This window comes from Parus major, chromosome 1A, assembly GCF_001522545.3.
Source record: "Parus major isolate Abel chromosome 1A, Parus_major1.1, whole genome shotgun sequence".
NCBI classification, from domain to species: domain Eukaryota; kingdom Metazoa; phylum Chordata; class Aves; order Passeriformes; family Paridae; genus Parus; species Parus major.
In genome coordinates this window covers 42663344-42681940 of record NC_031773.1, presented here as the reverse complement: position 1 = coordinate 42681940, position 18597 = coordinate 42663344, and the positions used below count along the sequence as shown (strand labels likewise).

The 18597-nt window shown below is 39.6% G+C and overlaps 1 protein-coding gene across 1 annotated transcript in view; it reads right to left on the bottom strand.

Annotated features, from left to right (window-relative positions):
- PLXNC1 (plexin C1) overlaps nt 1–18591 on the bottom strand; it is a 70102-nt gene extending 51511 nt beyond the window's left edge. The window contains exons 1-4 of the mRNA XM_015627728.1: nt 17782–18591; nt 8249–8371; nt 6786–6920; nt 4651–4751 (exon numbers count right to left, since the gene is read on the bottom strand). Coding sequence (XP_015483214.1) covers nt 4651–4751; nt 6786–6920; nt 8249–8371; nt 17782–18495 — 1073 coding nt within the window. The 5' untranslated portion in view covers nt 18496–18591. The remainder of the gene's footprint in view (nt 1–4650; nt 4752–6785; nt 6921–8248; nt 8372–17781) is intronic.
- Between the last annotated feature and the right edge of the window lie 6 nt (nt 18592–18597).

The window sequence follows — 18597 nt, the reverse complement described above, 5'->3', positions numbered from 1 at the left end:
ATCCTCTTCCCTAACCTCCTTTGTCACCCACTGAATGATAATCCTTCCCTTTTTTTGTCAGTGCATTTGGTTAAAAACACCAGATTTGAAGAGGTTCAAAATAGATTTCTCTATCTTCAAGCACAAAATTCATTTCAGAATTAGGACAGCTCAAGGTAAATACAAATGTTAGAGATGCCAAATTGTAGGAAACAAACTGTGCAACAAAAAATTAAGGAAGAATGAGGAAATGCTAGGATACAGAAGTACTACAAAGACTACACATATTAAAAACACGTTATAAGAGAAAGACAACACAGGCATACAAATTAGATGGACAATCAATGAGTTTGAAAGGTGAATCCTTAAAATACTGTCTGCTGTCAACAGTTAATGAACAATTCATGGTTTAACTCCAAGTAATTTCATACAGCTAGCAATTAAAGACAAGTAAGTGCTAACTGAATATATCTTAATATTTTAATACTAAGATTGAATATTTATAAATAAATGTAACATTTAATAGTTTTAATTCTACTTTTCTACTAAATGGAGAATCACATACAGCTTCAATACTGTGAACAGTGAGATCTGCCTTAATGAACCATTCCTTCGCTAAAAACTGGAAATGAGTTCACAGTTGCAAAGTATGGGCCTTTTTAATGAAGAGCTCACTATAAAATTTCACAAACAATGTGTTTTCTCTCCAGAATGAACAACATATTCAACAAAAATATCCACCACACTCCGAAATGCCCAAAATAACCCCACAAATCTTAGGAACTCATCTTCTCTGCAGATCAAGATGTTGGCAATTGGAATGCAGTTAAACACAAGGTCACTTCCTTTGTGGTCTAACTCAGGAAACTGAGTTCCTGCTGCACAAGAACCTGGTGGGGCTTTGCATCTCAATACATTCAGATCATAATGATTCTGTAACAAATTAGGACTATATATGCCTGATGGACTTCAAACTGCCCAAGCTAGGGCAAATATCAGTCTCATTTATAGCTCTCTTCACCCTGCTGAGATCACAAAAGCTCATTAGCACCACACTTTTAGAGCCAGAGAAGACGGGATCAACAGATCACAGACGTGCATAAACCACACTCTCAGATATGTATGGGTACGTAATTCTCAATGGTAATGAGGAAGGACAAAAGAAAAAGACATTCTACAGTTTCTGACAGGGTGAGGATTATAATGGTAAAGACACAAGGCACACACTTGCAGTACTTGGCACTAAGTAAGTGTATGAATGTCAGTGATGCGAAATACTAAAATATTTTTATATTCAAAATATTTTTAAAATATTAAAAATTTGAAATATTAAATAAAAATATTAAAAAATAAAACTGTTCATCAGGCTGAATATTTACCACTGTCCCAGGAAGAAGCTACTTGCTTTCTTAGACTGCCTGAGGAACACAAGCAGTGAACCTGTTTCCCTCATTTGCAATGAAGAATCTGAGCGTTTAATAGCAAAACCAGTAATGGCACCCAGAACCCAGGGTCATGCTTATCTTTATGTGAGGGAAAAATGCATCTTTTGTTGCTCTAAGAGCTGACCTTTAACACTCTAACAGTGTGCTGTGGAGAACAGTCATTTTCATAGGAAGCAGTCACATCTGATGCCCCTCAGCATAAATTCTCAAAATTGCCCTGCAAAGGCCAAGAGCAAAATAATTCCACTCACCTAAAGATAAAATTATTCTGTAATACCCCTATTTTTATAAAATTTATATTGATTTCAAGTACTTTGAATGAATATAACAAATAATTATTATTTGTGAACCACATGATTCTGAAAATTAACATACAGACTCAGACAACTAAGTCTGGCTTTCTTGGAAAGGTGAACTGGACCTTATACAAGTATGAAGGTATAAGGCATGAAACCCTTGGATCAGATTTCAGACTGTAAAGAGATGTGTAGAGAGAAAAGAGTCAAGATTTTTTTTTATTTATATTTCACAGCAAACTAGTTCTTTTATACTACTAAAGATTTCTCTACACAATTGGAACTGAGTTCCTCTTATTTCACTATGATAACACAATACTTATGCATACTGGTTCATCTGTACTTAAGTCTCTGCTTCACTAATCTTTGTTAACTACAGATCCTAACCTACTTGCCTTCTCTGTCCTGCTAAAGCATACTGATTTCCTCATGGAATGAGAACATGCTTTCATTCATGTTGTGAAAATTGTGGCTTCTTTCTTTCTCCAACGTACCAACCACTGAATGAAGTCCACAGATGTCCTACACATCGACTACCTTCAAGAGTAACTCTGGTCACGTTAGATAATATATTGTGTTGTTTCCATATGGAAAATGCATGTAAAACATCAATACCTTGTACTGGAATTGTATTTCAGCATAATTTAGGTAAATCTGATTCATCTACAGAAAATCTATAAACATTAGAAGTCAACACAATGCTATGACTAATTGGTTTGAATGATGGCAAGAGAAAAGGAGAATTAATATATTTGTCCCTATAGAAGAAAGAGTAGAAATAGGAACAGTAGAAACATTTTGTTTCATTTTGTTTTCACTTGCAATGAGATGCACACATTTTTTCATTAAAGGAGTGGATTTTAATTCACACTGTCCTTAAAATGAAGCACTAACATTGCTAGTAAATTTTATGTAAAACTGGAGTGTGTGTTTTATTTTACAGGAAAATTATTTCCTTGTAAAAGCAGAAAATGTATCACTGATCTCAAAATTATTACAGAATATATTGCTTTAGTGGACACATATGGACTTTGACTAAAATACTGGCTAAAAATGTCTTCTTCTCCTAAACTTTCACTCAGAGGTGTCTCTTCACAAAGCCAAATATTTAATGACATTAAGTATTTAACAGTAAAAAATTATGTGGGTGTTGAACAGGACTCATACTACTTCATCTTTTCTCTAAAAGAGTACATTATTTCTGTTTCAATCAAATGGAAAGTTTTGGTGATTCCCCTCATAAGCAGGGGATTTACTGAGTAATAAGAGTTATTCACAATCTCTTTATAAGGTAATTAAAAGACTGAAAATCTTAGCACTGTAACATACACAGTTCCTAAAAGGGAGCAAAAGAGAGTTTGAAGAAAACACATTACAGAATAAATACCTACTCTCTTCCAATAACTACCTTTGCAAACACAAAGTAGCAGATCTTCAGCAAAATCACGCTAACACAAAATGGGTAAAAAACTAAAATGAGCTAGTATTAACCTTCTAAAAGAGACTACGAGTGGAATTCCTCAAAAATCCATCTTATAGGCACTTTAAGATTTTAATCAGTGGCAAATTAGCATAAAAGAAGATTTACACTGTTGACATCTGCTGATGATACAGAGTTGGGAATGTTAACATGCAAAGGAAGATAAGAATATCACCCAGGAAAACTTGGATTACCTTGAAATGGAATGACATTTCAAAGCACAAAGTACAAGAACATGTACCTACAGCAATAAAAATCTCACAACCCATATGTGTTATAGACTGGAAACTCATCCGTTGGAAACACAACAAAGAAAGAAAAGGACCTGGGGGCATTATTTGATCATGGATGATTGTGGCCCATCAATGTGATGCTGTCATGAAAAAGACGTTTGTGATCCCAGAACACACTAAGGCACTTCCTGGACAGACTGATTAAACAATATTAAGCAAGACACAGCTGAAATCTCCTCTGGAACACTTTGAGAGTCCTGGCCATCCTTATCTTAAAGGGATACATAAATTTCACAGAAGGATTACTGGAGTGGAGGTAAGAAAGGAGTGTCTCATGTAAGAGGACCTTAGTGAAGTTCCCTGTTTAAGCACACCAAAATGAAAGGAGAGAGAGAGATAGAGAGACTGCTTTCACAAAAACAGGTAAGAGGTAAGAAGAGGTAAGTGTGAGGGAGTGGGTGTGGGGAACTTATTTAGGCGAAGGTGATGTGAGCACCAGAGCAAATAACTACAACCTGTCCATAAACATACACATGATGAAAATGAGCAGACATACTTTTACCAGCAAAAAATGAGACTGCCAGGAAGCAGCTGCACAACCAGGGCAGGAAGGACAAAAAGCCTATCTAAATTTAGGATGGTACTTTGCAAGTTTTTAGTTTTACATTATGTGGTTGCTTGCAATTGCTAAGATTAGGTCTGATGACCCAGGAATTTCTGCAGTCCAGGCCTCAGATGTTGAAATTAATTATTCAAATGTGGGAATGAAGTATTTAGAAAGAAAATCTCCTTTTGCCTAAACCAAAGTCAGTGGCTCCAAAAAAAGGAAATATCAATACTGAAGACAACTAAGCACTTTTCTTGTTCTCACATACAACATGCTCTCAGCTATTAAGAAGTTTCAAGAACGAGTATACAATTTTATTTCTCAATCTGGAAAACAAAAGTATCTCTTCTAACAGCAAAATTATTTATTATTCTCTGCCCAACATATGTTTTATGGGTAGATCTCAAAAATCTGAGGGTTACATAGTCTTTCAAAAGCACTGATTTCCCTTCCACATGACAAGAAAAGTGTCTCACATTTATGGCTATGACTGATTCCACAAAAAATCAGTAGATACAATCTTGATGTTGAATAGCCCCAAGCCAGTCAAAATGTACACTGACTAATAATGCTCTGCTTTTATATGACAGTCTAAAATATTAAAAGATACCTTTGACTGAAAGAACACCACCCACAGTAGGGGTCCTTTGCAGATAAGCATTCTTGTTCAGAAGCAAATCTACCGCAATTTGCAACTGGTATTCTTCTCACCTGAAACCAAAGAATGCAGTAACACATTGAATTAATACAGCCTCCATAAACAGGGAATTTGAAGATTACCATTAAGAATCTGACAGCAACCAAGCACAATCCCTCTGGGGAAGTCTCCTTATGGATTCCCCTCTGCCAGAAGACCTTTGGATAGAAATATGCAGCCTATTTCGCACACACTGTATTTTGCCATCAGATAATGAAACACCTCTGACAGTAACAATTTGGTTCTACTACTCAAAGGCCAGCATGGGCAGATTAATGCAAGAAAGACTGATCAGCAGAGTGAATTACAGGTAATAATAGAAAGGAGGTATACTTTACAAATAATGCTCTGCTTAGCAGAACACCATTTTCCTCTCCTCAGAATGGAGATATTTAAATGATTGATGAAGGTGCATCCAAAAATGCATGCGCATAACAAAATGCATCTGTGTTTGCATCACCATGTCAGGTTACTGCATGTGCACACTAGAACAAACTCATGCAACTGCTTAGCATGCATGAAAATGCCATTTCAGTAAGTAAATGTAGATAATTGTGGCTATATTGTATGTATCTATACTTGTACATTCAGCTTGAATATCCTAGCCAGCCATTTTCAGAAAAGGAAAGGAGAAAGAAAAAGAGAAAGCTGATTACAAATACTGAATACAGATACAAATAATGTGATTAATAACAATGTGAATTAATGATCTTAGTAAGAAAAACTAATTCAAACCATATATTACAAATTTTCAAGAATTAGAAGTTCCTATGTTTTGTCAACAGAAACAAGAATACACTGCTTCCTGCAAAATGATATTTATTATTTTTCCATCCATATATTATAAAATTCAATTTATCTGAAGGTGTGTGAGATAATCAATTCAGAAGCCAGTCATAATCCTAGATTATTACCAAGTTAAAGAAGACAATGTAGAAGCCTTATTTCAGCTCCAAGAGATGATCAGAGAAGTGCATTTATTCCTTGAAGCTGTTGTTCCTTTGTAACGACTTGGTCTTTTACCAAAGCTAAAGAAAATTCGAGTCTTACTTTGAATATCTATATATACTTTTGACTGAGATTTCAATTCCTTCTATATTTGTGATAGATGTTTTATATCAGTCAGGGGTTCTCCTACCAATTTACCCCTGCTCTGTAACAGCAGGCTAAAACACTATGTTCACTGCCAGAAAAGTGATTTTATTGTAAGTGATGGTAATTAAGTGCTGGGTGAAATCCTGTTCAGCTAAGATGGACAGCAAGCCCTTAAGCTTTCAATGCCATCTTTCCCACTGCTGGCGAGACAAAGGGATTTTCTGATTGCTGCTCAGTAGCCCTGCTGCAAGATGTGCTAAACAACTGCACCAGCTCCTGGGAGCTGCTCACTGCTTGACGTGCAGCTCCAACACATTTGCTCACGTGCAGCGGCTCTCAGCCACTGCTGAACTCCTTGGCCTCACTATGCACACACATTGCTCACTTGTCCTTTTGCTTTATTCTTTTGAAGTCTATGCCTGACTGAAGACAATGGGAATTTTGTCACTGATTACAGCTTTATTACTGATTTCATCAGAATTAAGGCTTCAAAGCCATCTTTCAAATTAAGAGATTTCTCCACTTTATAAACTCCTTAATTGACTGGCAAACCCTGACCTACCAACATCTGGATTGCTCTGCCTACAGAGTGTACAAGGTTTTTTTTTGCTGTCTCTAAGCTTGACTCTGCATGATTTGCATTTTCCTGCCTCCAGGAAAAACAGAAACAAACACCCTCTTGGCAGAATGGCACAAAATAAGCATGGAATTAAGGGCATTACTGGATCATAGCAACACTGGGCAGCACCATGACAGCAAAAGCTCTTCCAAGTTCTGCAGGAGTGCAGCCCAAACTTAGACAACATAACCAGATATTAGATGTAAAGTTGGTTATTGCAGGTTGCATATTAGAAGTCTAACTGAGACAAACCAATGCTTCACTTATAAAGTGGCAGAAATCCTTAAAGCAGTAATTTATATGAATTTATTATTTTATTAAGTATTGTACTTACCTTATTGGCAGAGGACAGATAGATGTAATTGTTATTCACTGGATCAAGTCGCAGTTTGGGGAAAATGGAAGTTTCTTCCTCAATTTCATATAAAACTTCTGGGCAATTAGATTTCATATCTTCATTAAGAATAGCCTAAAACATGTGTAATTAAATTATTCCCGTGCTCTTTTATTATCAGTCAACATGTTAAACAAAAGTCTAATTTCAGTTACATCAAAGCTTCTGAGGTGAATTACCGTGCTATCATTCAATTCACCTACTGCACTGGTTCTCACACTGGAGAAGAATGAAGGAAAAGACCATAGGAACAGAATTTCAACAAAATCCATGCCAGACACATTTAGCACTGAATTTGGCACTGGTTTAGCATATGAAACATGCCTTCCACCAAGTCTGTTACTGATTGATTCAGAAACTGAATGTGGAAGAAATGCCTATATCCCAAAATCACAACTTTTTACTTCTTTCAATGGAGAAGAAAGTATTAGCCTTCAAAAAACAAACTAACATTCAGACACCCATAAAGTAAAAAGGAACTTATATAAATTTCTTTGTGGCTTCTCTAAATATACAACTGCGATGATATTTCTTTTTCTTACCTTGACCAACTCTACTGTTTTCCACCACCCTTCGCACAGAATTCAAGGGAACTAGAGACCCCAGAAACTTAATTTTGCAAGTCAGTAAGCACACCAGCATTTGTTTTTCATGGCTAAAGAAGGGAGATGGGTTCACTGTCTCCACTGTGTTAAGCAGACATGGAAGACTTGAAGTTCATTTTTCATTATCAAAACCAAAATGAAATCAAATGGACAAAGCTTTTCAAGGTCTCTACTCTATTTCTCTCCAAATGTCTGCTTAATAAAGACAAAGAGTGAAAGTCATCCTTTGCAGTGTAGACAGGATATGCACATTCTTGCAAAACCCTGAAAAAATTCAAGCATAAAAGACATTTGACTGGATGGTTGAAATGTTCGATAATGAGGTAAGATGACTTTCAAGCAATGGATTTAAGTTAGCGTAGGTCAACTGTTCAGAAGCTAAGGTAAAATGAATCTTGACTTTTCTCTCTAATGGACAGATTTTCATATCACACAGGCAAACAAACACACAAACAAACACACTTCCAAAATTTTACAATATTTAATATTTCTACCGAAAAATCAAAGCAAGGAGGGAAACAAGGTAAAATAACTGAGAACTCCTCTGTCTGTAAATTAATACTGTGGGCATTTAGTGTTTTAATTAAATGTTTACTTGAATTTTAGCAGAGTACATAACTGCTTTTGAAAGTTATCTTGCTCTCCAAAAGACCATACAGTAGTTATTTCACAAACAAAAAAACAGAGATTCAGGGGATCATATTTGTTTATAATACACTGAATAAACCAGGAAATATTTGCCCACTTGAACACAGCAGCAGCTGGTGGAGAAGGGAAGAACTGCCACACTCAGCTTACCTTCAGTAACTGTCCATCATCTGTTCCCAAAAAGAGAACTATACGATTCAAAACAACTGTGCCATAAACAGCCACTAATCCAGAGTGAATCAAGGTAGGTAATTTCTTGATTGATCGTGCCTCCTAAAAATCAGATAAGATAAGAAAAAAAAAAAAATCAGATAAGAAAAACATATTAAAAAATCACTCACCTATACTCCAAAACTTTGAGGAAAATAAGAATCATTGTAAAGATTCTCAGAGAACCCAACTTTAGACAAGACTTTAAGTAGCATTTCAATTCTGGCACAGTTTCAGAGCAACACATTATTGGAAAATACACACGGAACTAGTTTTTCATATATGACAACTGGTCATATCTGTAACAAATATTATATCTGCTGCAGTTAAATCACTGACTTCAGTGGAATGCATACTCAGCATAGCAGCAGTAAGTTACTTTGCGATAGGTTTTCTCTTTTTTGGGACACAAGTCCTGGGGTTATTCTGAATTTCCAGTTTTTCTCAATGAATCCATGTTTTGCTATCACCTGAAGGCTAGATACACTCAGCAACCACTTTCAAAGGAATGTAAATATTCTGGAGAAAGTAGACACTTCAAACAAACTGTGTCTGTGTGTATAAAAATGCAAACCTTCATCTTCCTTGACAGCAGAGGAAGTACAGACTTGTGTATTACATAAACATAAAAATGAGATAAAGCAATATAAAGCTCATGTCATGGGGAACATAAATGCAGCAGTGTAAGCTTTAAAAACAACACGTTACCCTCAATTCTCCATCCCACCTGGAGGAAATTAAGTAGCAAACATATGTAAGCAGCTCACAAAAAAAACCATCATGCAGGAAATCCCTGTATCTTGTGGAATGAAAAACCAAGCCAAATAACTCTGATTGTAGATGACTGAGTGTTGAAAGGAAATCTATATGTGTGAGAATAGGACCATTTACCAGGGGATCTCCGTAGAAGCCCATGTGTCTCCTTAGTAAGCAGCAACTCAGGTTTGAAGTCCTCTAATTGCTCCAAGTCAATCTCTGTGGTAGACATTGCCAAAGGTGTGATCCCACCTGCTCTCCAAAGGGGTCCAACCCCAGCCAACCTTTACTTCACCCTCTCTGTAAAATGCTTTCCAGTCAGCTTACTTAAAGCAAGATGTGCCTAGAAAATGCTCTGTAAATCTACCTACCTACATCTTTGTTTGAGTCATGCTCCTCATCACATGAACACGTGGCTGCACATACACCAGTGCAGGCACAAAGGAGTGGCAGGCATGGAGAGGTAGGAGACCTCAGAGCTCAGGTAAGACCAAGAACAAGCCCTGTAGGTTAGCTTACAAAATCCAGAATTTCAACCTCAAGGATGGATTCCTAACCCTACAGGAACCCTCTGAGTGCAAGAGCCTATTTCACTTTAATGCACAAAACAAAGCGTGGAATGGACCATCAAAACTGACATTTAGAAGAAAGGTGAAGGCATTTCTTAAACTTATGAAGCAAATCCCTAACACAGTAATGGCTGAATTAAACTCTCTTGCATGCTATGATGCTGGCTTAACCCCCAAAAGTCTTTCCAGTAGAAATATTTTTTTTTCCTGAACTGCAATCCTAAGTCAATTAAAATGTTCTTCAGTCATCTGAATCATTTTAATTAGCTTGAAAGAACAGCCACTTAGAATAAAAGAAGACTTGATTAACTTTCATATTTAAAGTCGCTATTTCTTTTTTCATGCAGCAGGAAGACACAAGGAACTGTCATGCACTTGTACAGAACTTCAGTAAAACTCATTTGGCCATGAGAATCCAGTGCCCTGGAGGTCTGTGTTAGATAGGGAAGTGAGGCAGGGTGTGATTGCAAGCATTTTAAGGTGGAAAAAGTTAACTCACTTTATTTATAGATCAGAAGGTAACAAAACTCCAGAACTACTGCACGCAATGAGTCTTCACTCGGGTCACTGAGTGGAACTTCCACACTTTCATTTCTACCAAAATTAGGAAGTTTTTCTGCAGTGCACCATGTAGTAGTGTAGGAGACAAACTACCCTGGGTTCCTTGCAGACTCTGTACAACAAGATCACAGAAAAGAGAACTCACCCGGTTTCTGAAAAGCTTTGCTGCCAGATTTTATTTTGACCCACATACTAATAAAATAACCAGTGTCATATCAGTGCATCCTCCTCATCTGACTGAAGAACCAATACTGACAAGTGTGGAAGTCTCCTCCCCTCCCTCTGCTTGCTAGAGGGAGGGTCAACACGACATTGAGCTAATACAGATAAGAACAAGGGAAATTTAGACGGTGGACAGCCACAAAAAAATTGCCTTCTCTTTTTTGCAACCTATTTCTCCAGTTTGCCCATTTCCTCCAGGGTGCAGCTGCTGCTTTCACCCCTCTGTCTCCCCTTTTCCACACCCATTTATTGTTTTAACAAGACCTTTTACCTCTTTCTACTGTGACTAATGGGGTTACAGCACTGTAGAGCCTTCCCAAGCTGCTCCTTTCACAGCTAAATCCATTCTTAAAAATGCACTTACAGCCTAAACTTCCTTTATACTTGAAGAGTTATTCATCTCCATGGTCATCTGTTTGCCTATCCTGTAACATTTTCAGGCGCATACAAAAGCAAGAAAAGCGAAAGGAAAGATAATACCACTCTGTAAGACCTCCCCTTTTTTAATTCTTCAGTTCCATCCTCTGTTTTATTCTGTAGTCTCTCTACAGTCTATAGTTGTTTGATTATTCATATGGAAGGTATTTATACTAGTTTTCTCTTTGGCACTTCATTTTCAGATGTATCTCCATATGACTCCAGTTGTAGCAACCATATTCACACTTCTGTCTTGATTTCCTCCTGATTATTTTACATTGTGTGCCTCAGAGGAAAGGGCAGCATTTTTAGCTCGTGCAGCACTCATCATATGAAGCTGTCCAAAACGTAAAAGTAAAGGGTTTGAGCATCCAAGTGAAAGAACAGATGCAGCTATACGAAAGGACACAAGGATTTCTAAATAGTATATAGCAATAGTAAACACTGAAACAATAGATGCTTTTCCTATGGGGAAAGAACTTTTGGAACCTCATCCTTCTTTCTTAACTTCACCATCCTTTAGCCACCTTCATAAGTATTTACTATATCAGAGGGTAACAAATATTGGGGCATGCAGTGAGCCTTTATTAGGGCTAAGGGATCAGGAGATGAACCACTCCAAAATTTTATTTCCAGGAAGGTTTTTGATTTGTGCATTGCCCAGGAGTGTTAGGTGGACAAGCCTGTCCATCCTGCAGCCTGCAAAAAATCAATGATGACCAGAAATCAGAGTCTTCAGTGAGACCTTGCAGAGGCAAATTCTGAGGCTCATGATGCAAGGGAGGAAGAATAGTCAGAGGCAATGGTTGAGTGAGATGCTGATGGAGATTCCTGAGATGGGGAAGCTAGAAACTTGTGACTTCTTGCAGCAGCAGAAATAGTCCTACTCTGCCCTCAGATCTAAGTTCAAGAAGTGGTAAAGTGTCCTAATAACCAGTGAGGGAGAACAAACTCCATCAAGGAAGGCTTTGAAACCAACTTGAACAGCATATTAGCAGAGAGCAAAAGGAAGTGGTGGGTGACCGTGAGGGATGAAGGCACACACTTGCTAAACAGTCATGTTGTTACAACAGGCTGGGGCTTTTTTTAGGGGACCCTACCTATTGCAGAAAGACTGTAGTAATTTTCCATTCCTTGGACCACTACTCATTCTTGCACCTCCACGTGGACACCAAAAACATGGCCTAGTACGGACCAGGTCAACAAAGCTCTGGGGGCAAAGTGAATAAGATGAGACCCCAGGCTATGTTAACCTCTGGGGTCAGTCAAGAGTGATGCTCTTCTGGATCTGCTACTCAAAAACAAGGAAGAATTGAAGATGTGATAATCTGAGCAGAGAGCTGAAGCTTCAGTGTGTTCAGGGAAATGGCCAGTGGGATCCCCTGAGAGTCAGCTTTGAAGGGAAATAGAGCTCAAATAAGCTGGCAGGTCTTTCAGGACAATCTCTGTCAAGCACAAAATTCAGGAAAACAAGCAGACACATCACGAGATGGCCTCTAGCTAAAAAGGGAAGTCATGATTGAACTACACTGCAGAACAACATCACAAATGAGGAGGAAGCAGGACTAAGGAGGAAATCTCTGGACACACAGGAATGGTGGAAATTAGCTTGGAAAATCCAAGCTCACCTAGTTTTGTAACTGGCAAAGTATGGTATGGACAACAAGAAGAGCTTCCACTACCACATGGATGATAAAAGAATTAACAATAAAATGCACACCAGCTGCTAATAGCTCAGGAGATTTACCAACAGCTGATGGCTCTGGACTTCACCAGCAACATCTTGTGGTCCTTTGTACACACAGAGATCAAGGAGGAGAGGAACTACAAGTACTGGGAGAGGATTAAGCAAGAGATCTCTTAAGAAATCTTAGCTTTTACAAGTTTTAGGGAGGACAGATGGGATCTGTAGGAAGATGCTGAGAGATTGTTGAAGCTGAAAGGTTATTCTCCTGTTTCAAAAGGTGTAGAGATCAGGTAAAATGTCCAACTGAATAAAGACAAATACTGCACTGATATTAAGAAAAAACAAGATATTTTTTTTTCAGGGTACTACACATTAGTTGGTCTCACTTTTTTCCCTGGGACAATCATGGAGAAAATCCTCTTTGAAACCTTTTCTGGTCACAAGAAGATGAACATGGTGACTGAGAAATGCCAGCATAAATTTGCCAAGGATAAATCATGCCTGACCAACCTAAAGTACTTATAAGACTTGTAGATGTGGTGCTTAGGGACACGGTTTTGTGGTGGATGATCTTACAGGTCTTTTCCAAAACTGGGTTGCTTCAGTCTACAGAAGAGACAATTTCAGAGAGACCAAAAAAACAAAGCCAGGCTCTTAGCCCAAGTGTATGTAAGGTAACAAGAGATAATGACACAAACTGAAACACTGCAGGTTTCTAGTAAACAGTAGGTGAAAAAGCATCAATGTGAGGGCAATCAAGCAGAACAGGTTGTCCAGAGAGGTTGTGCAGTCCCCAGCCCTGGAGAGTGAGAGTTGACAAGTCTTCAGTGGTTTACTTCCCACACTAAACAGGGATGAACTGAAAACTCATTGTAACAAGACAGAAATATTCACTTCAAAAATATTAACTCTAGAAACCCATCAAATATCAGATGCAACACTAGCAGTCTGTAATACTCAGGAGATTGACTTTATGACTATAAAATTAATTACAGGATCAATTTTGATACAAAATCATATTTACAAGTCTGTAATTCTTTCTTTAAATAAAAGACCATGAATCACTCTGGAATGAGTTACCACACAAATTCAAATGTCGTTCCTGCAAATTAAAGGCCGTAATTAAACTGATGTGACTCTGTTGACTTCGAAATCTCATTTCAGTAGAGCTTACACCAGCTAGGATTTGTGTTAAGATTCCAAACTATGTTTGATAAATTAAGGGACACGTACTAACCCTCATATATATCAACCACTGAAAAATGAAAAAGTTCCAAGATCAGACTGTTACAAGTCTTTACTTGTATTACATAATAGAGGAAAATCCAACCAAGATGGCTTATTTTTTAGTAACTATCACAACTACTTATCCTTTTCATATAATAGAATAAACACCTTAATATAAACTACAGCAATTCTCTTTCTTACAAATATATGCCTAACAATTTTTGGGGGATTTTCTACCTGAAAAATTGTGAATCCTTGAATCTTCCTGAATCCTTTTCTTTCCACGCAATTTTTTTAATGACAAAACCAATTTCCAGATTTGTCATTATCATGCTTAGGCAATACTCTACATTTCTCTCCTGTTGATGTTCTCCAATTGGAACACTTTTCCTACTCATCTACTTGGCTCAGAACATCCTGGCTTGTCTGTGAGAGACCTGAGATCCTTTTAGGTCCTGCTCTGTCACAAAACAACAGAAGAAAAGCCATTCTTAAAGTCCACTAGCTCCCACAGCAAGTTTGTGACAAATTCCAACATTCCTCCTGTGTTTGTAAGTACCCAGACAGGTTTCTGAAAAGAAATTGAGACTTGACAAATTCCCATTTACTAACTAAGGAAATTGTGTAGAAAATACACTTATGTATATGTAGGCTATGCTAGTGAGTCCAATAACACACACACCCTGATAGTGCATATAAGCAGATATATTCAAAACTAAGACACATGTGGATCAAATAAAAAGAAAAGCTGAATATAAAACTGCAAAGTGTTCAGAGTAGTTTCATCTAAAATACCATTTGCCTCTTGCTAGATAGGGATCCTGTCTCTGGGAATCAAGTGGTGCCAATGTCCTGAACAAACACATCCAAGTAGGACAATCTTTGTGCACTCTACTGCACAAAACAAAAATGGACTTACCTACTTCTCATATGGAGAAATTCTGTAGAATTTGTAGCAGTCACATACATTTTGATAAAGTTGGTAAGCAAGGATCTTAAAAATTACTCGTTTCTAATAACAGACTCTAATCCAGCATTAAAACTTAATGCAAATGAGAGCTCTGGCCTAAAAGGCAAAGCGAAGCTAAAGAGATTACACACCTACAGTGAGTTCCAACAGGATGCAGAGCAATTTGGTTCCAATCCAGTGAAGTACCCAAGTACATGCTTTACTTTAAATGCATGGGCATGAAGATGATGAAAATACTTATATATGCCTAATGTTGAATATGTCATTAAGTGCTTTACTGAGTTAGGGCCAGAAAGCTCAGTACCTTACAGGAATGAGTTCAAAGTACACCATTTAGCAATGGCATAACAGGGAATTCAGGACCACAAATACCCTGGGCTAAGCCCTTCTTGCAGTGTCCTGTTGAGAAATGCAATGTGAGTGGGGAGGGGTAAGAGGACGTCTTGCCTAAAGGTAAACAGAACAGTAACAGAAGTCTAAAGGATGACAAGATCAGAAAGAAAACAAACTGCCACTACTCCTTAATGTATATGCTTACTATAAATTGTATTCCTGCAGTGAGAAAACTCCCTGTATTTACAATTCCTACATAAGCTGATAGTCCGTGTCTGGGATCCACATACCTCATCACATCACACCTGAGCTCCTGCATTCAAGTGTACCCAGCAGAGAAGACTAAGACCCACAGCACCCTCCAACTCCCTTCTGGCCAGAGCCACTGCTAGGGTTTCACACACTGCTGCAAGCTGTACGCTGATGGATGTGCCACACTCCACCTTCCTGTCAGCTCTGAAGCCCATGTGTTTCTGAGTCCAAGAACAGCATATTCCACGATTGCAGGGACTCCCATACTTTGGTGAGAGACGGTAGAAGGATCTGGTCTAAAACAACCCAGAAGAAGCAACATATGGGCCTGTCATCTCCAAACTTACTCTGCAACAGCCTAGCCTAACCTTCTGTAGTATAAAAAAAAATTAAAGCTGAACTACATGCATTTATTTCTATGTTTATACACCATAAGCACATATAATTAGCTTAATAAAGAGAGCTAATTAGCCATGTAATGTTATAGGTCATATTACTTCAGAGGACCCACACGTCCTGCTATCTCATAAAACATTAAAATACCACTTTTCTCTCAGTGGTAAACTGCACTTCTCATGCCAAAATATTACAATCAATAACATCATCATAGTTTGGGACATAAGGCTAAATAAGAAATCCTTTTAAAGACTGTTACAGTTGAGATTCTTCAACATTGTATCCAAATGTGATCTAAATTTCCAGGAGGGATGAGCCTCTTGGGACATGAAAGTAACACTGGAGTCACAGGAGTCTGATGTGAATTAGACCAATTATGAAACAAGGGGATCATTGATTTTTCATATTCAGGCCCTGAGAGGCAACAGGGACAGGGAATTGCCCTGTCTGCAGAAATATGTGCCTCACCTTACCTTCATCATGTCACTGTACGAGATCCATGAGGTTTTTCTGAAATTTCTTGCATGAGATTTTGTAAAGTGTTTAGAAGGGATCTACTCCCCAGGGAACTTTCTTCTTCTGTTTTGTTTAGTAGGCTCAGAAAGCACCTTCACTAAGAAACTTCACAAGTAATTAGGAACAAACAATACAAACTAAAATTCCAACAAGCGAATAGGTATTTTGGGATCAGAATGAGACTTGAAATTCATTCAGGAGGTTTGCCTTGTGGGAGCACAGAAATCACACAGTAAACAGTAAGCTAGCACTGGAAATCAAAGGATTGGCTCTGGCTCCATAGTGAGTTTCACTATTTACTTCAGCACAGTTGTCTCACCCACATATGGGGTTCTCATTCACAACCACGTCCTCGAACACTGGCAATAGTCTCACAGCTTAGTAGGGAGATGAGCAGACTGAATCACACGTGCCCTCTGGTAGTCTGTTTGGAAAAATCTCAGCACTGCACTCCACTGTGAGCTAGATTTGGAAAGGCAAAGAGTGACAGCACTTCTTTCAAGGAATTTCAAAGAAACTCCTATTGTAACAGCTCAAGGATTCAGAAGTTTATCTGCAAAGACCCCGGATGGTGTGGGAACTGCAAAAGACTTGTGGTTTGCTATATGATCCCCTATGGCTCTCCTTGATACTTTTCAGCGGTCCTTTAGCCACAGCTCTGGAAAGTTTCTAACTTAAAAGCATGGATAGGCCTTTCAAAAGCACCTTCTTCATGTGAATGACATTTTTATCTCCCTGAATATAATTTTTAGGTAATTACTACTGAGGCCAGAGCAAAGCCAGTAGCCTTGCCTATCCCACTGTCCATGCACTCAGCTCACCCTGAAGAGGAGGAAGGAGCTGAAGAGAGTGTTACTGGTGTAGGTGACATGGGGAACTCCATGGGACACCACTGTGTGAAAATGTAACCACTGCAACAACAAAGAGATAACACCTATTGTTGTCTGCTGCACACAAGGATTTGGGGAGGTGGCTGTGAGAGCCCTCCCAAGCAAGGCCAGTCCTGAGAGGCTTGGAAAATACCTAACACATAACAAGCAATCACAGATAACTAGTGAGTGACAAGGATAACAGTGCACACAGCCCAGTGCACAGAGCCAGTTTGATGGGCTTTTTTTTTCATTTCTGATGTAGCTGGAATGACATGAGATGTGAATGCACAGAATAAGATAGGAGATGCTTTATCTAGGCTGCATGGAAAATAAAATGAAATATGACTAATCCTAAGCTGAAAAGGACACGCTGAGGGAGAAACCTAAGACTCAGGTCTGACCCAGGATGCCCTCAGGTGCTCCCTCAGATGAGTCTTTCCCAACAGGTAGGTGGGAAGTATACCAAAATCTGGTAAAGGATTAGCTTTTTCGAAAGAGAATGAACTGGAGAAATCACTAGAGCTGACCAGGGCTGATGTGCAAAGCCTGATGCGGCTCTGAAGTTACTCGCTAAGTTCATGTGCCTCCAGGTCAGGGACACCCCGTGAGTCATGCACAGAGACACCAGCCACAACAATAACAGTGTCAACAAGGGCGTGCAGGATGAAAGCTTAGCAAACGATGCCGGGACTTACACAGCTCTTCCCATTCATATTGAAGTGCGTGGATGCACAGGCTTGCTCCTTCATCTCCTCCATCCCAAAGATGCAGACGGCAGTGCTGTTCCACGCCTTGGCGTTGTGGCTGTGGCGGAATACACCCACCCACCAGCCCCGCTCACCCTGGCGAACAAGGCTGGAGGAAATAATGAGGCTCCTGCACCCGCAGTCCAAATAGACGTGCCCTTGCAAAGTAAGGCCACCCTCTGAAGGGCGCAGCTGGCGCAGGACAGCCATGCTGGGTGGCTCCGTGTTATTGCCCAACCTGGCCTTCAGCGTGTAGTAGGGAAAGAAGAGGTGATCCCCCCACTGGAGCGCGTCAACAAAGTGCAAAGGTTCCTCCTTGCGCTTGATGATGCCCAGCTCCTCCTTGGACTTGAGGTTGACCATGCTGCGCACCGTGATGACGGTCTCCTTGTCCGACTTCGAGGGCTCGCAGTGCAGGTGGTTCGTGTCGGCGCTGGTCGAGTAGGTGGCCGCCACGGCCAGATACCAGGCGCCGGCCTGCTGGAAGACGACGCCGGCGGTGGAGCCGTCGGGCAGGCAACTGACCACCTCGCTTTGGTTCAAGCGCTGCCGGTAGGACGGCTGCTCCCACACCTGGCAGGCGCCGCCATCCTGGGTCCAGCCGGTCAGCAGGACGCCCACCCCGCCGGCCTCCTCGTAATACAGCAGCAGGTTGCTGCGCATGCCGGGGGGCTCCCCGCAGCCCTGCCCCGCCGCCGGCACCACGCGGAGCCGGGGCTGCAGCTCGGGCCGCAGCTCGTACAGGCAGCTGCCGCCCGCCACCAG